The 22,594-nt window shown below is 39.8% G+C and overlaps 1 protein-coding gene across 1 annotated transcript in view; it reads right to left on the bottom strand.

Annotated features, from left to right (window-relative positions):
* Nucleotides 1-12,581: 12,581 nt before the first annotated feature.
* AGBL1 (ATP/GTP binding protein like 1) overlaps nt 12,582-22,594 on the bottom strand; it is a 1,004,372-nt gene continuing 994,359 nt past the window's right edge. The window contains exon 24 of the mRNA XM_037832989.1: nt 12,582-12,792. Within this exon, the coding sequence (XP_037688917.1) occupies nt 12,582-12,792 (211 nt within the window). The remainder of the gene's footprint in view (nt 12,793-22,594) is intronic.

The raw sequence follows: 22,594 nt of genomic DNA, 5'->3' as shown, positions 1-22,594 counted from the left end.
AGTCTGCTTTCAAAGGCCGTCTCCAAAAGGTGTCTGTAAGCTGCAGCTCCTCTCTTAGCTCCTGTGCATTCTTCAAAGTGTCCCTCTTGGCTGTAGCAAGCTCACTCCTTCTGTCTGAGCTTATATAGTGCTCTAATAAACTAATCAAGGCCCATCCTGAATGGGTGGGGCCACACCTCCATGGAAATTATCTAATCAGAGGTTATCACCTACAGTTGGGTGGGTCGCATCTCCATGGACACACTCAGTCAAAGAATTACAATCTAATCAACACTAATACCTCTGCCCACACAAGATTGCATAAAAGATAATGGTATTTTGGGGAACATAATACATTCAAACTGTCACACCCACCATTGTATAATACCCCCCAACCCTTTGGTCATGGGTAGGACCTGTGAATATGATGAGATTTCATTTCTGTGATAATATTATACAACAAAGGGGAGATTATACAGGTGGGATTAATGTAATCACAGGAGTCTTAAAATTGGAGCATTTTCTCCAGCTGGTAGCAGAAGAAAAAGTCAGAGATTCAGTGCATGAGGGGGTTTCAACACACCATTCCTCGCTTTAAGGGAGCAGGTGCCAAAGAATGTGGGCAGCCTCTAAGAGTGGACATAAGGGCTCAGCTAAAAGCAAGTGAAGATACAGAGACTCCACTTCTACAACTATGAGGAAGTGAATTTGGCCAAGAACCTCAAGGAGCATGGTTGCAGATTTTATCCTCAAGCTTCCTGATAGTAGCCAAATCTTGATTTCAGTCTTGAGAGACCTTGAGCAGAGAACCCTGAGGAATTCCCCTGGATTTCTGTTCTATAGAATTGTGAGTTAACAAATCCATGAGATTCGGCTTTTTTCTGAAATGCACAGCAGGGTGGGCGAGGCTGTCCCTAGCATGCTTCTCTCTCTCACCCACTCTGATCCCACTGGGACTTTGGACAGTGAGGGGGCTTCCTAAGTCAGAGACATCCCTGCACACCATATGCTATATAATTTAGCATAAGGTATTATGACACATATTATAAAGTTTACTCTACTCACCTCTATTTGTAATCTTTTCCTTTCCCCCAAAACTCTATTCTCTGCAATGGGCACCAAATTCGTGTCCTTGAAGGCTTTATCAATATGTGAGTGCTTCTTTGAGGGCTAGAGTGTGTATGTGTGGAAACAGAAGATGGGTAGCTGATCACTGAGGGTCCCCAGAGATTTGAGCATTTAAATCCTTCTCCCTTTTTGGGTATTTTTTTTCCTTACCATTTTTAATTCAAGTATCTTTGTTCTTGCTGTCCTTTGGCCACCTCAGATGGAGGGAAAACAAAAATAAACAAACAAAAGCATTCAAAAGACTACAAACCTGGCTCAGGTAAGCTGTCTTTTTGGAGTATTTACTTATGCCAAACTACATAGAAATTCATTCCCAAAAGAGGTGAGGAGAAGGTAAGAGAGCAAGTCCTGTGTCTCCTGATGCTCTTTGCTGACTTGCCTTGTTGAAGCGGTGGGTTCCCCATTTTAAAGTAGAAGTTAAGCAAAGTTGAGAGGCAGTCACAATTTAGAATTTGGATATCCGTGATCCTGGGTTTATCAAGTAAACTGGGTATCACATGAAATGAGTTAATACATATAGGGTGATCACTGATCTACAAACGTAAGTTCTCAATAAATCCCAAACATTCTTATTCCAGGGTGGCTGCAAAATAGTGTTCTGACAAAAATATAGCCCCTAGGAACACCATATATTTCACAACACTCAAGAGCACAATAAAAAGAGACCTAAAAATAAACCATTTCCTGAACTATAGCAGAGATCTTGGAAATCCTTCTTGGCCCAATCTAAACCTGATTTTGTTTGGGCCATATTCTTCTATGTTGTTGCTTTACCTCTGTTTGAAATCCCTGTGGTGTTTATATTTAAAAATTGATCTAAATACTCCCTTTAAAAAGCTTAGAGTTTCACATACAACACATCCCCCTCCACCACCATTGACTGACCCATTGAGAGACTCTCCAAAAGGTCACAAAGCATTTCCATCTAGACATATGGAAGGTAGACTGAGCAAAATTAAGATTAATAAGTACATGGGGGAAGAATGGTTCTTGACTAAGTTTGAAAATAAGATGGTGAAAATTATAGATCCATTTCTAATTGAATTTGAGGAAGAAAGCAGGAAGGCATTTTTGCCTCAAGAAAAGAAAAAATAGAGAGAGGCCTTCATTTCTGCCTGGGATCACTTCCTTCCAGGGGATGTTACACAGCGGAGAAAATATGAAGAGCACAGACACTTCAGATCCTGACATGGCTCTCTGCTAGCCATTTACTTTGTATACACAACTGAATCTCCCTCTTTGATTCTTCATCAATAAAATGAGGATAATAATATTAAATTATCTCACAGGTATTTTGTGAATAAGAAACACTCAGCACAAGGACTGACACATGGTACATTCTCATTAAAGTCAGATATGATTGTCATCATCATCATCATATTCATAAAGTAACCAAATAAAAAGGCTTAAACTTCTACTTGGTATATTGTATGTACTTTAATGTCCTAGAAATGATATTTGTGGATCTCCTGATACCACTGAATTCTCTTTGGAGGGCTCTAACTAGAGTATCTTTATCTAAAATAAACAATTACATCTTCCATTTCCCAAACTGTCACTAGAACCGGCTATTTGGGGTGCTAGACTTTTACCGAAGACTTGGGGGCTTAGACTTAAGGGTGTGGGTAGCATTATATCCCACAGAACAGGAAAGCAGACAACTTTAAATCACCCCCTAGACATCACTTTTTTACAAGTTTAGGGTTTGACACCTGCCCACTTTCCTCCTTGGACTCTTGCCTTTGGAAATTTCGCTGGATTTTCTCTCTCTGTGGTCTTCTTTCTCCTTTGCTGCCAGGGCATAACCTCTAAATCTCTGTTACTATCTAATGCAAAACAGACCAGCTCTCCTCCAACAATGCTCTCTCCAAACTCATTAATGTTCCTGCTCAACCAAGTTTCCATTGGTTCAGATCTCTACCCTTAGCCATTAGGAGAACAAAAGAGGTTGAACAGGGTTTAACTTCCTTGTAGTTGTTGTTTCCTGACTATTTCTGCCTGGTTACAAACAGCATGTACTGCCTAGGACAGGGGCTGGAATATGAAACTTGCTTAGTAAATATTAGCTCCCTTTCCCTTCCCAACCCTTTCGCCTACATCTTGCCCCAAATTACCAGATCCGAGAGTCAATTTGATTGAAATTCTGAATGCGGGCAAAGAGGCAGGGTAAGCTGGGCTCCAAATGCTGCGAGACAAGGTCCACAGGGGCAGCTGGCCTCTGCCCAAGCAGAGGTCTAGTGACAGGAGGGGGCTGTGAAAGAGTCCTCTTTTTGAACAGCCCACAAAGAGTCCTGGAGGAGCGGGTGGGCCAAGAACGGGGCAGAGAGGAAATGAGCCTGAGAAAGCAGTTGCACCTCTGCTCCATCTTCTGTAGCCTCTCCCAGGGCTGCGTCAAACTCCCACTTCCAAGGGCGTTCGGTCACCTACCAGGACAGTAACTGCAGATGAAAACCAGTTAGATGCTTCCTTGCCCCACCCCAAGTTTGCTCTCTCAATTCTTTTTTTCCCCACTTTTAGGTCTTCCTGTTTATGTTGTCACATTGTTTAATTATTTCTTTTTAGCCCTGATTTTGGAAGCTTTTATTCTGCCAGGCATTGGCAGGGAATCAACGGCATCGTTTTCAGCTCTGAAAAGACCATTGTGCAGGCCTGGCCCTCGCGTCCCTCCGGGGACAGAGGACTAGTGTGAGCTGCCTCGCGCTGCCTCTTCACCCGCCTGCCTGGTGGCATTCGCTGCAGGCCCCGCTCAGCACAGCATCAACGAATATTAGCAATTGAAACAGCCTTAGATTTCTGCTGACCCAGCCCCTCACACTCAGATGGAGAAACTGAGGCCCAGAGAAGTTGAGTCATCTCCAAAGTCACACATTAAAGTGAAAGAGCTGGAACCCAAACCATAGACTTAATTTCCAGTCCAATGTTCTATCCTGTACACTAGGGAGTGACTTAAGAAACAAATTATTTCCAAAATGTCAAGATGGGTGGTTACTTTTACTAGTCATATATATTTTTTTTTCCTGGATGCTGAATGTACTTATACCCACTTAAAAAAAAAAAAAGAACCTCAGTGTGAGCTCCTTTCACCCTCATGATCTTCTATTTGTTATTGTTTTCCTTTAAGAACTTAAAAAAAAAAAAAATTGCTATGAGCCAGGAGCGGCTGGTGCGGCTTGCCTCCTCGGACTGGCTGCAAAGCAAAAGAAGAAGGGATATGCTTCAGTTCCCAGGACAATGGTGCCTTTGACTGGGAATATACCGAACCAGAATTACAAGTGTGCAAGAATAAACAAGGCTGGAGTCAATCTAAAGTTGTTTTACACTCTGTTTTATTAAAGTCAATGCATTTCCGTTCCTATGTGCAAAGCCTAGGCTTGCTTAATTATGGACACCCAGGGTGAATACTAATGGAGTCAGAGGACAGTCTGTGATTGGAAATCAAGGCCCTTTTCTGACCTCTACAGGCCATTTGGAGGAAGAAAGCCAGCTGCTTCTGGAAAATTACAGACCAGGAGGCCCTGCGTAGACAGGGGGGCTGAGGAAGATTTTCTCTGGAGGCTTCTTTGCTGCTTTGAGTCTGCCAGACATGTGCATGTCCTACTTTTCTGCAGCTCTGCCATCCCTGTTTAATAGGTTACTGAGGCAATGGGTAGGAGGTCATTCTCCAGAGACCTCTGGAATGGAAATTATGATCTCAATCATTCAAAAATATTTAATAAAAGCCCCCCCACCCCACCCCACCCCCAGGCAAGCCACCACAGGGCACTCAGAATATAACAGTGAGAAAAATCCTTGTTCTTCAAGAGTTAACGGTCTGGTGTGGGACAGAAAAATCCACAGGCAAAACCAGGCAACACAAGCTATGATAGGGTTTCCACGTGATGCTATAGGAACTCAGAATTGGATCACAGAAGGCTTCCTGGAAGGCAAATTTAAGCAAAGGATGAATAGAATTAGGCACAGAGGTGGAAGCAGAGGTGGCAAAAGAGTAAGTTGTTTTCTGGAAGTGGAAGGTGATTCTTTTAAGACTTCAGCAGGGGCTTATGGTAAGAGAGACCAGAATGTTACACAATGGCCACATCATAAAGGGCTCAAGTGCCAAGTTCATTTGTATTTTATCCTTAGGACCATGGGTGGCCACTGAAAGGCTGTACACAGCAGAAACAGAAACACATTTTCATTCTGAATTTCATTCTGGCTGCACAGGGAAGAAAGAGTTGGGGAGGAGGAAAAACCTGAGGGTGAGGAAACCATTGTGGACATCAAGGTGAGAAACGGCATGAGAAGAACTGGCAAAGTGGATACAGATTCAAATCACAAATAGAGGTGGTCTGGTGGATTCATCTGTTTGGTGAACATTTGGGAGCTTGGAAGAAGACATGGACTTTCATCAAGATGATACAAAGGGAAGGGTTAAGAATTCCTCCATGAATTCTTGTTTAGGAACTTGGAGGTGGAGAGATATGAGCAGCCTGACATCGGATCTGTTGTTTGAGGTTTAGTGGGATATTTTGCAAGATGTTCAGTGTGAGCTGTTCAGGGATTGAAACAACAGCAGCGGCAACTTCTTGGAGTGGTGAGTTGCTTCGTGGCCTCTAAAAGGTCACTTTCCTTCAAGTGCAGGCTCAGAAGTCAGACTGCTTATTGTTATATCACAGCCCTACTAATTACTAGCTGCAGAATCTTAGGTAAGTCCTTACTTCTCTATGCCTCAGTGTCCACACATAGGAAATGAACATAGTAAGAGGACTTTCCTCATAGGGCTGGGTTGTGAGGCTTAAACATGGCAACACAAGCAGTGTTCTTAGAACACTATTGCATATAGTCAGTATTCAGAACTTGTTGGTTGTAACTGGAAGTTGGCTGATGTTTACCCCCTCTAAAAACTGGAAGGAACATGGGTTTGGGAGTCAGACAGTTCTGGAAACAGAGCCCAGTTCCATCAGTTACTAAAAGTGTCCCTTTGATTAAAACTGAGCTTCCTTTCTCAAATGGCCATAAAAATGCCTATCCTTCTGAGAGGCAGTGAGAATTAAATGAGCAAATATGCAGAAAATTAGAGCAGAGTAGGCATTTCCTTCTCAAACACCTTCTTAAATAACCTCCTCTTTGGACTACAGTGTGGGTAGGGATCTGGTCAATATTATTCTATCCAAGAATATCTCTGTGCCCTGGACACTTGGATGGCAGGCCTGCAGTCTCTTTGCTTCTTCATTCTGATCTACAGCCAGAACACAATTGATCTCAATGCCATGTCATAACTTATCCCCCAAAAACCAAGGCCACACTCACACACCTCATCTGAATTGCTCCAAAGAGCTGTGCTTACTCATTATTATTACTTTATCAGAGGGTGGTCATAATTCTCATCTGCTACCAAGAAATCACTGTAATCCCATAAGGCTCTAGAGACCATAAAATATTATTGAAATACTCTAATGAAGAATAACCACATTGCTTTAACCATTTTAACTACCCAATGCTCTGTTTGGCTTGGCCACTTGTTATAAGACTCAAATGTGGTTAATTTGGTAATTTGCTCACAAGTATGTGTTTCTTCCAAAGAAGACTGAACCCATTTTACGTTATGACCCGAACAGGCCCCAAACATAAACATGCTTGAAGGGCAGTTCATGGCACATGCTGTTGAGAGATGAGCCTCACCCTCTACCCACAGGGCCTCCATCTCAGTTCCTACATGACACTAAGGCTTAGAACCATCACGTAGCTACCGCTTGCCTTTATAAACGTGTCTAATGATAAACATTTTCTCACTCCTTTTACTCTCTTGCTTGAAGCCCTGGACCTACATTCTGTGAGTCTGTGTGTATTTTAGGAAACTCAAGCTCAATTTCAGTAACCTTATGTTGGAATGTGTGTGGTAGATGATGGTTTTGAGTTACAAAGAACTGTATCCTTTTTATTATTAGGCACTGAAAGGCTGTAATACAATCCATTTTTATCTCAAAATTTCCTTGTATCCCTTCCTTCTTGCTAAACAACTCTTAATTTTTTTAAGAAGTGGCCATATACACATCAAACCAAACTGCAACACAAACAACAAGAGGACATCTGTTGGGAAGACAGCAGCAGGCTCGAGACCTAATGAATCATTTTTCCCTAAAAAACCGCTCTCCTGGTGAGGACCCAGCTTACTGACCATGAATCTTTCCATGACTGGAGCCTTTGTGAAACTGGGGTGAGTGGCACCAACACAACAAAACAAATCCATCACTCCGATGTGTATTTCCATATGTTCTGGTCACTGTCCTGAGTCCCTGACAAGGATGACTTACCCATGGAATTTCATAGAGGCTCCCTCTCTTGGCAGAGGGCAGAGTCTTCCCTTGGTACTTGAAATCTCCCTACTGCATGGGTCAATTTTGCAGGCTGGGAAATGAAGTCCCGTGAGGTCACGCTCCTCCCTTAGGGGTGTCATGTGATGTTACTGGTGGGCAGCCCTCAATGCGAGCTCGTGGCTTGGGGATCGGGTTATTTTCAAATGCTCTTTGTGGCCTGGAATCCTTTACTGGCAGCCCAGGAGAAACTGGAGCCAATGGATGGAGTTCTTGGATGCCAATTCTCACTGACAAGATTGTAAGAAGCCCCTGGGCAGCCGAATTGGCAGAACACCCAGGGGGCCCTGCAGCCACTTCTCTCCAAGGTGGGCCTACAGATCTGAGAACCTGGATGAGAGCTGCAGCCACTGGAAACACTTAAGAGAATCTGCTCCTCTATCCTTGCCATATCTCAAAATATTTGCACAACAGGCAAGGACAAGGCCACCCTGCTTCTTGTGAAGGAAACTGCCTTCCATGGCAACCATTAGTTTGTGAGGCTGCACTGCACTGTGCCAGATGCCCTTTTAGTGAAACTGATTTCCTTTTCTATAACACAAACTCTGATCTGAGATGGGAAATGGAGGCAGTTACAGAAAATACATGGGATTTCCTTGAAATGTTGCATGCCCCGTGTCTGAGGCTGGGGAGAGGATTCATTTTTGAATACCTTTGATGGGACAATAAGTGTGCTAGTTGCTGGAAGAGATACAGAGATAAAACACAGATAATAGCAGCACTTTGTTTCTTAGCACTTGCTATTCACCGACAGAGTGGAGGTCAGGGTGCAAAATAGCACATAAAATAATTAAAATTGTAAATGACAAGCATGCTTTGATAGATATATATAAACAGTGTAATAGGGGCACAGAAGAGTGAACTTCTAACTTGGTTGGGGTGCTTAGAAATGTTTTACAGAAAAAAAGGGGATATCTGAACCAGGTCTCGATATGCAAGTAGGATATTTCCAAATGAGGAAACAGGAGATGCTCAACAGAGGCAAAGGGTAAATGTGAAAAGGTTTGAACAACAGAATGGGCATTTAGAGTACCACGTAGCTCAAGAGGATCTCTCTCTGTGTGTGTGCATGCGTGCATGCAAATATATATATAACTGTGATCACATAAGATGAGGATATGTCCCATGGGCAGATGGGAAAGACTGGAGAATGGTATAAACTGGGTCTGTAAGAAAAATTGGGGCCAGTTTGTGAAGGGAGCTACTGGAAGGTCTGGGCATTCTCCTTTAGGACATGCAGATCCCAGAAGACTTTCGCCATAGGGATGTGCCATAAACAGCCAGCAGATTCCTCCCATAAGGGATCATGGTGTTACCAGCCTTGTGCCCTACCCTCACTGAGACTGTCCTAAAGGTGAAAAAGGAGAATTCCCCACCTTTGCCCATCTAAGAAGGCACACAAGATACAAGGCGGCCCCAGGAAACTACAGCCCACCCCCGCACCCCGCCCCCTGTAATCCCACCCCTGCCCCAGTCGTAGCCCTGCCATGCAGAGCACCAGACAACAACTGGTGCAGGACAGCCTTGAACATGGCCTGGCCCCTGAGTCACCACTCTAGACTCTCATCTCCTCTGCATGCTTTGAACCACATCTGCTTCCTGGTAGAGGCTACAACTCTCTGGCGTTCTTGACTATCCTCATTTGGCTATGAGATCAGTGGAAGATGTCTTTCCAAACAATTCTCCACAGTGGTCTAGCAGGGAGAGACATGTCTGGCTGAGCTGGAAGAACAGCTCCTCTCACTATCTGGAGTGGATTGACAAGTGAGTCCTCCCACCCCGAGACTGAACATTGGTGAGCTGTGACATAGAATGGCCTTCGGTCCTGGTGGAACAGGAAAGAAGTCTGTCATCTCTTCCACACCCCTCCTCCTTCCAAGCAAACACTTCTCCACTGAGGGGGACCTGGTTTCCATTGCTCAGGACTTCCACATGGATCCCCAGCACCACTATTCCATCTTTCCTTCATCTACTTCTCTTTTCTGATGTACTTCTGGCTTCTAGGAGTCCTCTCCACCTGGGCATCTTATAGGACCTCAACATTCAACATGGCCTGACACTGAATTCATTATCTCTGACCTCACCACCTGCCTCTAATCTTCACATATGATAATGTCACACCCACGGATACTCTTCCAAATACTGGACATCCAACATGGTTTGGGAACCAACCAAACAGCCGTAAACACTGGGCATCAGCCTTGGCCAATGCCTGCACTGAATCCTTTAATTCTTGCCCATCACATTCGAATAAAGTTAACCTCTTCATCGAGGCATGCCACATTTTTCCTGATATGATTGCTATCTATCTTTCATTTTCATCTTTTGTCACTCTTCTCCTTTTCCCACATATGCATACATCTTACATACCAGTCACAGGATTTTATTCCAAGTGCAAGCTTTATATACCACAGTGCCTTTGCACAAGCTCTTTTCAACTTCCTAGCATATTTTTTCTCCCTTTTTTCCTTGCAAACCATTGTACAAGAATCATCTAAATTATCATTTTGTTTTGGCAGACTTTTTTCACTGCCACTCTCCTCCTCCCTGCCATTAATTAAGGTGTTTCTTTATTATCCTCTGCATAGCTCTATAACAGCATGTGCTGTTGTAGTCAAATAAAATGTTTATTGTTCATCTCCCCCATTGAACTGTAAGCAAATTGAGGGCACAGGGCAGGTGTATTTTCTTTGCATCCTTAGAGCTTTTCAAAGTGCATGACGCATAGTAGACACTTTTATAAATACATGAATAAATACTCCATGTTTCTGGATTTCTCTGAACATCCATATAGAAATTTACCTGTCCTGGGATCTTTCCCTCAGAAACATGCTAGATTACTAGAAGCTAATCTGATCAACCAATTTTAGTTGAGGTGCTAAGTGATGCTAATAAAGAGTTAGTATTACTCCCTTAAAGCCTTCACATTTCACCAATATTATCTTTTTGACTCCTCAATGCAGTGAAAAAGCAGAATCATTACACTCTGGACAGACTGAATATGGGAGAAGTTAAAGGAACCTATCTGCTTGGGATTTGAGTTCAGCATCCATGTTATTTCCATAAAATCTCTTGTATATGTTACAGAAATCTTAATGCCTACATTTAAAGAATGGGGGAAAAAAAGGATAAATGGGAAATACCTGAACTACAGCAAGAAAATTTGGAAAATATTTGGAAAAAGAAGGAACTATTGATAATATGAACTCCTCACATCACAACACATAAACATACATTTCTCATGTGCACTGGGACTAAACTATAGCAAAGATGTGTACTGAGGTCTTCTGGTAGTCTAGAAGAGTGGACTGAGTTTTCACTGAAATTATTCTAATATTTCAAAAACTCTCTTGGTGATGGTAGGTACATGAGGAAAAGTCTCTTTGGCAGGTATGTCATCCCTCAATATGAATTATCTCCTTTTCCCTCAGTACTGAAATTTCAGGAAATAAAAACTATACTTTCCAACCCTCCTTGCAGCTACCTCTGGTCATAGGACCACTTTCTGGCCGGTGGGATTAAGCAGAAACCTATGTACAGCTTTATGAAAGATAGGGCACATCCTCTGTATCCTTCTTAATGCAGTCTGAGATGCATATGTAAAAGCTGACGCTGCAGAAGCCATCCTAGACTGAGAAAAGAACAACACACAGGGGGGCCACAAAACTGCAGAAGCAGAGTCGCTGACACCAGGAAGCCATGATACCAGCCCTGGCTTGCCTACATCTGGAAGTTCAGATGAAAGTGAAACAGACTTCTATCTTATAAGAGCTATTGCTATTTTGGATTTTCCATCTCTCTTTATCAAACCTAATCCTAACTAAATAGCATGGCATCTGGACATACCTAAATTTGACCTAACATACCTTCTCTTTCCTCTCTCCTACTGTTTGTCTGCCTTCCCTGCCCATTCCCTTTTTCATACTCATGTTCTGTGCACCTCATGGTTCAAATCTCTAAGCTACTTCCTTCTGCATACTGAAGGGTCGTGTTCCATTTTCACTGTAAGTGATTTTAAACATCCAAGTTCTGCTCCCATGGAACCTCTGTCCCAGAATCCCTCCAGTAAAAGAGAGCATCTCCACCGCCTGTGTAAGCATGCTTATATACAATGCTCTGTCAAGTAATGGAGAAAAACAAGCCCACATCTTTGTCTGTGAACTATGTGCCAAGCTCTATACTTTTATATATGATCTCATTTCATCTTCACAATAATTTTAAGATATAGATATGTTCTGTAGAAGTATAAGAAATTTGAGGTTTGGGAGATTTCTTGCCTAATTTCTCATAACAGCTAATTGCCAGATCCAAGGATATGTACCTCATCTGTCTGACTGTGAAATGAAGAAATTTCCCATCATGTCTTTGGTGCCTCCCAGCATTATGGTTAGTCGTATGAGTACATAGGATTTTAAAAATATGTAGAGATCAGTGACATTGTCTTGTTTAGACTGTGTCCTGTTCCTTAGAATCCGGTATAACTTCTTCCCACACTAAGTTTGTCAGTTGGATCTGTAAAATCTATAATGCTAAAAGAGACTAATGATGTGATTCACAGTGACTTGTTTGTCCAACCTTTCATGGTCAAACATCCAGTGACTGAAGACCTTGCTGGGACCCTCGTTTCAGTGTGGCTCATGGTTTGTGCTGGAGAGCTCAGAGTCTATGGGAAGGAGATAACAGTAGGAGATAATACTCATGCATTTAAACCTAAGGTGGTGTATACAACAACTTAAACAACCATTTAGAATTCTGGCCAAGAAGCCAAGAAGATAGCTCAACTCCTACTTCCAGTCTCTTCAGCGTCACACAAAGGAATGGAGAAGAGCTCAGAACAGTCTTGAAAGGATCTGCTGTAATCTCAAGCGTGCCCCATGCAGAGAACAATGACAGCTTTCATAGGGTCCATGGGCCACCTAACAATGTATGTAAACCATTATAATTATAACGTAGCTTCTATGCATAGTGGACTAGAAAGAAATCTGAAAGTGGGGTTGCTTAGTTCACAAGTGCCTGTTTTTTGCATGGACACAGGCATTGTGTGTCTCTGATGGCAAAGAAGCAGCATCCTGGCTGCTGGTCCAATGATTGGAGACACAGAACTTGCCATGAACCTCAGGACTAGGGGATGGCTTTCCTTTCCCACCCTAGGTTCTCCTCTTCTTCCTTCCCGTTGTCCATGTTGAAAGCATACTCCTGGATCTGCTGGTCCAGCTCGAAGCAGCCCCCTTCCGGGTCTGAGCTGCTATCGGTATTGTAATCAATCTCCTCCATGCAGGGTGGCTCATCCTCCAGTTCAGTAGTGATGCTACTGTTGCTGCTGCTGCATCTACTATGGGGTCCCAGAAGACACAGAGAAGACAGAAAGGAGAGGGAGGGAGAGGAAAAGAGAGAAAGGAAGGGAAATGGAGGGAGAAGGGAAGAAAGGCAGGGAAATTGAAAGATAAGTTAGCCAAAAGAAAGAACATGTACAATTGGTTGGAGACAGTGGGAGTTCTCTGGTTTTAATCTTAAAGAGCTGCTGATTCCTTATGTGTGTTGCATAATACCCCTCCAAATTTTTAATCTTACCTTAACACTGAAGAAAGAAATGATGTAGAATTTGGTGGGATTCCTTCTTCCCTTTCCAGCACAGTCTGCATTTCTAAGCCTTATTTCCAATCTCAGAAGATTTGGGGAGCCTCACATATTTAGAATTTTCAAGGTAGTTAGGCTCAAAAGTGGATAATCAGAAAAGGCATCAGTGAGTGCCTGAGAATGCCATGTCATCTACACCCAGGAAAGAGTGGGATTAGAACCCATTGGGCCTCAAAAGCCCCAAAGTTTTCCATTCTACAGACAGTGTTATGAATCATATTGAATAGCTCTCATTCATCATGATGAATAATTTACTGACTTTAGAAAATTAAACCAGGTTGGAATTAATAAATGAGCATAAGTGGGCAAACAGCATTCTGCTTCTATGTTAGTGCCCCGCCCCCTACCAGTCTCCCATATCTCCCTCCAGTTTCTCAAAAAGTGGATGCTCAGCAGGGGTTGGCCAGCAAGAGATAGACAAGGACAGCAGAAATGGAAGGCAAACCTTTACTAAATATTGTGAGCTGGGGAAATTTCCTTCCAAGGAGCTACAAATCTTCCTCATTTGCATGAGGTGTGTTCCTTCCTGAAGACTTTCTAATCACTCTCTTCTTAGGACTTAACCAATTAGGATTAGCAGCATGCTGGGTTTCTACTCTGTGATTTATAGAAGGCACGCACTTCATAAATCAGGCAGAGCTGTTCATCCACCTGCTTCGCCATAAACAATGAAAATGGGTAATCAGCAGCATGGTTACATGTTAGTTCTGGAAATGAATCAGGGGCCAGTTTCTTAATTGTCACCTGACTGATGTGAGCTGCTTCCAAAGCTCTGCAGGCCCTTGGTACCCTAAACTGAAGGTCTGGTGGGACACTGCTTGAATGGGGAGGAAGTGGAAGAAATAGGAATCTTGTTTACCTAGCCCCACAGCATTAAATTATCATATTTTACAGGTTGAATTGTAGGTAATAAACTCATTGAGTAAAGGAAGGTAAGAAATGCCCAGCTCTAATGTGAGCTCAATCAGCCAGCATACTGAGTGCCTGGTACTCAACTGTTACCATGTTAGGCTCTGAGGTGACAATAGTGTGCAGTGTCAAAAGCCTGAATTTAAATACTGGCTATGGAGCTTTGGAAAAGAAAACACACACACACATACACACACAAACACACAACAACCACCTTAATCTCATAGAAGGACGATAATAATACCTCCAGAGTTGTGGTGAATAGTAAATGAGAAAGCACATACATGTAGTCTGGCGGAGTGCCTTGCAAAATCAGAGCAATCAACACATATAATTCTGATGACTTCTGTGGATACTAAAGAAGATGGTGAAACATGGTGTTGAAGAAGAGTATGCATTTAGATTTGTTGCTTAACACCTGGGTAACTGCAATAACTATTGCAAAACCATTCAAATTGGCACTGTTAATAATTTCTCCAAAGCATAATTTGTATTATGTATCTGCCAAATTAAGGAACTTGCAATGATTCTCCCTTGCCTATTTAATGCAATGAGTACTGATGAATAGGACTTTCCTAAAGGGTCCAGTTCGCAGGAGTCCACGAGTAGACAACAAGGTAAGGTCAGTCTGCTCCTGATCAGGTCCTACCTTTCCTCCTACTGTGGAGTCTGCTCCAAACACTCAGTAACTCGGACCTTCCCATGAAAGTTAAATTGCCAGACTGTGTGTTTTGAGCAACGTACCAGACTTAATGTTTCTCCAAGGCTTTACTCATGCAACCCATTTCCTATATGTAGAAGATCTTCTAACCCCTCAACATCCAACCAAAGTATATAATTAATAAAAAAAATCTCAAGTTACTTTCTACTTAATGGCTTCATTGATTACCCCATTTCTTATATTTCCCTCCTATAAATATTAATCTTTACACATTCACTCAATTTGATTTGATCCTTAAGATGGTTATAATCTTACTGTGAATAAGGCCCATGACAGTCAGATACCTAATTTTATTCTATAGCACACCTAGAATGCAACTGAGCACATAGTAGACATGCAACAAAGAGCTCCCAAATTGAGCACATAACAGGGGTATATAAAAACCTATATTTTAGAAAACTTTAGGGGAACTACTTTTATCTTGATTTATTTTTCAGAATGTCATTAAATAAGAGTTTTACTACGCTTATCATCTTAGAGCACTTTACTGATCCAAAACAAATATGATTTCCTTTGTCATACATAAATACGTATGTGTGTATACATATACATATATCCAGTATGGAATATATATGATAAAATAATTAAGAAAGCTTTTTAAAAGTTTGATTATGTTTCTCACCTATTCACCCAAAAGCAGTGTAAGTATTCTGATAAGTTGGGGAATCAGAATCCATGATCAGGGCTTCTGCTTTTGTTAAGATTGAGTAGAAGTATAAATCCCTATTCCCCTCATTGAGTACAATTTAAAACCATATTATTACATATAATAAAAACATAAGAAAGCTCTGGAAAGTGGAAAGAAGAAAGTAGACTAGATACCCAGTTCTCACAGAAGGGTATGGCAGAGAGTACCCTGGAATTTCTTTTTGCCTCATATATCCCAGATTTGGAGCTGGAGAAGCTGCCAACCTGGAAACACCAATAGGTTCAGATCAGTTAGGGACCTCAGTATCTGAAGACAGAGGAAGCAGTGAGTTGCTTGTTCTTCTTTTTACCTCTTATATTGAAAACTTGGTGATAAATAAGCCAGCAACCTGGAAATACCAGCAGATTTCAATTAAAAAGTCCTGCCAAAAACCTGTTTCCTTTAGCCAAATGAAGAGGAAAGGTATAGTCTAGCAAGACAAACATTTTAGACTCTTAAGCTCTACTCCAATCAAGCACCACAGACAGGCCAGAGGTCCCACCTCCATCCCTGCCAACAAAGCCAAGTGAGGAACCTTGTGAGGGACTCTAGACCTCTACCCCTGCCAGGCTATGATGAAGTGTCCAACAGCCCCCTCCTGCCGTGCCGAAGTGGTGTCAGAGAAGATGCAGAAGGGAGCCAGGACTTTCATCCCCACTGGGCTATAACAAGGCCACCCCCTCCCACAATGCCAGTGGAGGCCACGTGGGGATCCTGGACTTCCACCCCTACCTAGTGGTAATACAATATTCTTCCCTGACTTTATGGAGGTAGACTCAGAAGAGGCCTACTGGAGAGGCTGGTTGTGCACACCACTTACCAGTAACAAGATACCCCATGACCGTGTCAGTGGGGAGCTGTAACAAGGTACTCCTGCCCCATCCAGCCAGAGAAGGCCTAGTGGGAGCAGAAACTCTGCTATGCTCAGCAGTGATGAGGAAACTCTCACCACCCTGGGTGTCAATGGAGGGTGAGTGGAGAACATGGACTTCCACTCCCACCTGGCAGTAACAACCACTTCTTCCAAGTGGTTTCAGAGGAGATCTGCTCAAATAGGAGATATAAATAAGATCAGAGTCTCATCACATAAGAACCAAAATTTCCGCATTTCAATGAAAAAATCACTTACCACAGAAAGATCCAGAAAAATCAATAGATGCTAACATCAAGATGAAATACATGCTAGGATTATCTGACAAGGATTTTAAGGCAGACATTATAAAAGTGCTCAAATTATTAACTATGAACATGCTTGAAGCAAATGATGAAATAGAAAATCTCAGAAAATAGAAAAATTCAGCAAAAATTTATAGGATGCATAAAGAAGGAACAAAGGAAACTATAGAAATGAAAAATACAATGACAGGTTAAAAAACAAAACTTCAATATAGGCTCAACAGAAAAATAGAGGGGATAGAGGAAAGGATCAGATTGTTACCCACTCTGAACAACAGAGTGAAAATATGCTGAATTAAGAATAAAAAATGCATTACCCACTCTGAACAACAGAGTGAAAATATGCTGAATTAAGAATAAAAAATGCATCAAGACACTGTGGGACTATAATAAAAAAATCTAATGTTGGTTTTAGATGAGTCTCAGAAAAAGAGGAGAGAGACTGACAAACATTCAAAGAAATAATGGCTGAAAACTTCCTAAACTTTGCAAAAGTCATGAGCCTACAGTTCTAAGAAGCTGTGAAAACCCCAACAGATAAACCCAAAGAAATCCACAATAAGACACATCATAGTCAAATTTCTGAAAACTAAAGACAAAGAAAAACTCTTAAATGCAGCAAGAGAGAAATGACAGTTTGCTTACAGGAGAAAATCTATTTGAATAACAGCAGATTTCTCATCTGAAATCATGGAGGCCAGAATATAGTGGCACTCTATTTTTAGAGAGCCGAATAAAAAGTTCTATTAACCTGGAATTCTGTATCCAGCCAAAGTACCCTTCAGGACTGAAGGGAAAATAGAAACATTTTCATATGAAACAAATTATAGAAAATTTGTTGCCAGCAGATCTATCCTGAAAATAGCTAAAGGAAGTCCTTTAGAAATGAAATGATAAAGAAAAAAATAGAAATGAAATGATAAAGAAGTAATCCTGGCACATTTACTCTTTGCAAAGCTATGGTTAAATGCAGATTTTCTCTTTCTTCTTGAGTTATTAATTTTTTTGTTTGAGATGAAGCAAAGATTATAAAAACTGGGTATGAAGTTCTCATTTTATGTAGAGGAAATATTTAAGATAATTATATTACAAATGGGAGAGTAAAGAGATGTACAGGCAGGTGAATTTTCTACACTTCAATCAAAATGAAAATAAAAATGAAAAAAAACAGTGATATCAGTAGGCTGTGATAAGTTATGTATATGTATAATGTAATATCTAGAGACATCACTAAAAAAATTATATAAAGAGATACACTTAAAAGCCCATATATAAATCAAAATGGCATTTTAGAAAGTATCCACTCACAGGAAGACAGGATAAACAAAACAGAAAAATATAAAAGAAAATCAGAAAAAAAAGAGGAAGACCTAAGTCTTAATGTATCAATACATTAAATGTAAATTGTCTAAATACACCAATAAAAAGACAGAGATTGGAAGAGTGTATTAAAACATATGACCTAACTGTATGGTGTCTACAGTAAACTCACTTCAACTATAACAAAATAGGTAGGGTGAAGATAAAAGGATGGAAAAGATACACCATGTGAACATTAACCAAAGAAAGAAGGAATAGCTATATCATAGCCATTATAAGGTAAAGTAAACTTCAAAGTGAAGAAAACAACTGGGAACAGGGAGCTACATTACATAACAGTAGAATCAATACATCAAGAAGCCTAGCACTCCTACATGCATCAAACAACAGAGCTGCAAAATATAGAGAGCAGCACCAAGTATGTGTGTTTGCGTGTATTTCTTCAAGTAACTTGGAAGACTCTGTATTAACTACACCAATTTTACACTTAAGCCTAGAAATGTTATCTTCGTAGCTAGTCAAAGGAATATTTAGGAATTAAATGTTTCCTGTCTGACTACAAAACTAGACTCTTATTCATTATTCCATTCTGGGGTTTCTCAACTTCAGCACCACTGACATTTTGGACACGGCAATTCTGCACTGTGGGGGGCTGTACTACGCGTTGTAGGATGTTTACAGCATTGTTGGCCTCTCATTGGATGCCAGTAGCATGCCATCCCTAATTGTGACAACCAAAAATGTCTCCAGACATTGCCAAATTTATGGTGGGAGGCACAAATGCCCCCAAGTCAAGAACCACTGCTTTATGTGCCTAACATTTGAGAGGGCCTTTGTAAGGGGGGCCCCAAGTAAGAGTGCCGAACTCAGTAGAAATGAACTGTGGGGGAGATGCTATGTGAAATAAGTGAAAAGTCAAAATAAAATTCTTGATTAAAGAAGATTACTGCATTAAAGGCAAAAAAAAAAATCTGGGAATAGAAGGCATTTTCACAAAGATGATGGAATGCATCAATCAGAAGATGAAACTCCAATATTGTCATCAATTTTCTTAAATTGAACTAGACATTTAATTTAATCTTAATAAAAATATCAATGGCACCATCATGTGTAATACGATAATCATGAAACATCACAGGCATTCAGTTTAAAGGCAAGTATTACCACTATTGATTATCATTTTTCTGGACGTTCAATTCAATAAAAATTATCAAGAAAAATAGGACATTTAAATATAGAACAATAATAATATTATTATTTGCTGATTCTATTATTGTGTACCTGGAAAACACAAGATAAGTGATTTTCAAAATTTAGAAGAAATAAATTCATTTCAGTGACCAGTTACAAAAATATACAAATATGAGTAGCTTTGCTTTTTGAGCTTTAACCAATTAAAACTTTTCTGTTAAAAAGAGACTCCATTCAGAACAAACCAAGATATGTAAAACATTTAGCCATAAAATTACCCATAAATATTTAGGTTCACATGAAAAGAGTGCTGAATTTCACTGTGAGACAAATAAATACAAAGAAATATACAAAGCATTTTTGAATGAATATATGTATTTTATACAACCATAAGAACTTGTGAAATTTTTCTCTAACGGTATCAGGAAGACCACTACACAACAACAATAATTTGTTAGTTAGAAAGAAAAATTTTTTCAAAGAAAAGAGAATAAGGGGCTGCTTGCTCTACCCATGTTCAGATGCTTTATAAGCTACTGTAATCAAAACAGTATGGTGCCACAGAAGAAATACATAGTACAGTAGAATAGGAAGTTGGAGATAAGACCCCACTGGGTTTATAAGTATTACATTACAAGAGAGGCATAATTCTTCAAATAGAATAACTGCATCAATTTTGGCATGCAATCAAGTTACAGCCCTAATTCACATACTGATAAAAAAATAATTCTGAATGTCTTGAAAATGTTAATAAATACATTATAGAACTATTAAAAGAAACTTGACACCAAAGGTAAAATAACTAATAAATTTGACATGCACAAAAATAATCCCAAAACACCTTTTAAAAGAAAAACAGAAATATAAAGTCAGGTTAACACATTTGAAAGGCAAATGATAATCAAGAAAATTTTTGCAATATATATTACAATAAAATGTTTTTATGTATATTATTTGAAGAATTATAATCTAGGAAAACAAACTTCTCACCAGTGAAAAATGATCAGAGATATGAAGAGACAATTCATAAATTAAAAACCTGCAGGCAAAAATATAAGGAAAAATAGGAAAGCATTTTAAAACTCAGTCTTATGATAAATAAAATAAGGATACATTAAAATTATCAGATGCAATTTTTCATGTTCAAAACAGGCAAGAAATGTGAGATTATTAAATGCTGCATTAGAGAGAGTACAGGTAAAAGGACATCTTCGCAAGTTGCTGAAGGATAGCATCACCTTTTTCAGAGTAATTTGGCAATATATATCAAAAGCTTTAAAAATACACAATCTTTCACCCAGTTATTCATCTAGTGAATGACAAAGCTTGCACAGAGAGACTTATGTACCAGCAAGTTCATTCCATCATTGTTTATGGAAGAGGAAACATGCAAGGAGAGAATTCTGATAAAAAATAGTGGAGCAATTGTGTATTTGCTCTTTTTCTTGAACTCTCCAAAAAATAACAAAACAAAAGTACAAAGGATTATTTCAACAACGCTGAAACTAGGAAATTGCCTCAAACTCAAACCAGGGACTATAGAAAATATTGGCCAAGTACACTAAAGTTTGGCAAATCTAGAGGATATTAAGAATGGATAAAACATTCCCTGGTTGTCAATAAGGCTGAAGATTCCTCTGAAAGTATGTGCTGTGGGGCTCAAGCACAAATCTTTCTGTTGAGGAATTTTAGGTCCATGGAGGGAAAAACGGGAGAGATGAGAAACATACTAACTGGGGCATAACTTCTTACCTAACACAAAGTGCTTGGAAACACTGAGGGATCACTGGGTGGACAAGCCACGATTATTTTCTGTGAGCCACAAAGCTAATTCCGAGAAACTGCCTTTACATGAGATGAGGTAGGAGAGAATAGAATCAAATCAAGACTTGCAAGTATTTAGTCAGCATTAGCAGAGAAGAAATTATAAACACTGATGCTCTAACCAAAAGTCATTTCATCTGTTCTGAAGCTTTAATGAAACTACGGATAAGGTTTTATCCCTGGTATTTTGTTCATCCTCATTCATTCATTTACAAATTAGTTATTCATCGAATATTCATTCAGCACTTACTAGGAGGTCAAAGATAAAAGATAAGAAATGTAAATGTGTATAGTTCAAGAAAGAAAAAGTGAAGGTGATTAAAAATTATGGAAATCAAAACCACATTTGAAGCAACAAGAATTAGGATAGAAACTATTGAAGAAAAATCAGAAGTTAGAATTATGAAATTCACATAAAACATATTAGACAAATCCAAGAGCTCATAGAAGATAATAAATATAAAAGAAAAACAAAGAAGGGCCAATGTAGTGGAAAATATGCAATTTGAAAATATAATAAGGAAAAAACCCTCAAATACAAAATGTGTGGACTTGCAGACGAAAAAGACATTAAAAATACCAAATAATCATTAGTAAGCTACAACCTTAATTTATTCAATCATCCACTCAATCATTCAACATTGAGTGTCTTCTCTGTGCCAGCTAGTGTGCTTAAAGCTGGTAAATGTGCAAGACACTATTTTAAACTTCAATGATGAAGGAAAATATTATATAGCATCCAAGCAGAAAAATCAAGTCTTCTAAAATGAAGACCATATCAGACTAGTCTTAGGGTTCTTTTGAGGGTTGGGATGGGGGCACAATACCAGGAAGGAGACAAAAAAAATTAAAGTGTGACCCAGTAATTTTATAAAAAGCAATTTGCTTTCCTTGGAGGAAGGAAGTATATTACTTGGGAAAATCCAGCCAACCAAAACATGAATCAAAGTAAAGATCACAGAGCTGGGAAAGGTATGATCAGAAAAAAAAAGTCAATCTGTTCAGAATTATGTAAAATATACAAGTAAGGCTAATCTGGACATGATGTTTATAGCAGATTATAAATGTTATAAATCTTTTTATGTGTCTATGTCAAAATGATGCTATATCCAATAGGAAGAGGTGATGGGAGTGGGAGAGGAGATACATGAGGGTAATATTAACAGTGCAATCATTAGAAGAACTAATTGGCAGAAGGGGAAAAGAATTAATAAAATAAAGGAAACACAGACTATATAGAAGGTTCAGAGTCCAAAATTATACTGGAAATCTCAAACAGAGTGGTGCTAGTTAATGATGTCCTGAGGCCATCCAGAAATAAACATAAAACTACTATGTAGGTATTCTTTCAAAACCAGGGTACATGGAACCTCCCTACTTGGGAGACAGGGAAGAAGAGAGCCTGCTGAAAATGTGCCAATGATGACAAATTATGAATCACATGAGAAAATAACCCACCTTCAGCAAGAGTCATCAGACACCCACACTTTGAAATAATAGGACAATCTGGAAAAGGCTATGAAATAATGTTTAAAATGATGAATGAATGAGAATGAGTTCTGGAGACCATAATAAAGAAATAGGGCACTTTTGAAAAAGTAAGGGCATTCTGGAAAATAAAACCAACTTTCTCTAAAGAAAAAAAAAAACACATTTCAATAAAAAGCT

Source organism: Choloepus didactylus, chromosome 4, assembly GCF_015220235.1.
Source record: "Choloepus didactylus isolate mChoDid1 chromosome 4, mChoDid1.pri, whole genome shotgun sequence".
Lineage (NCBI taxonomy): Eukaryota > Metazoa > Chordata > Mammalia > Pilosa > Megalonychidae > Choloepus > Choloepus didactylus.
Note: the sequence above shows the minus strand (reverse complement) of the source record. Positions and strands in the feature narration are given on the sequence as shown.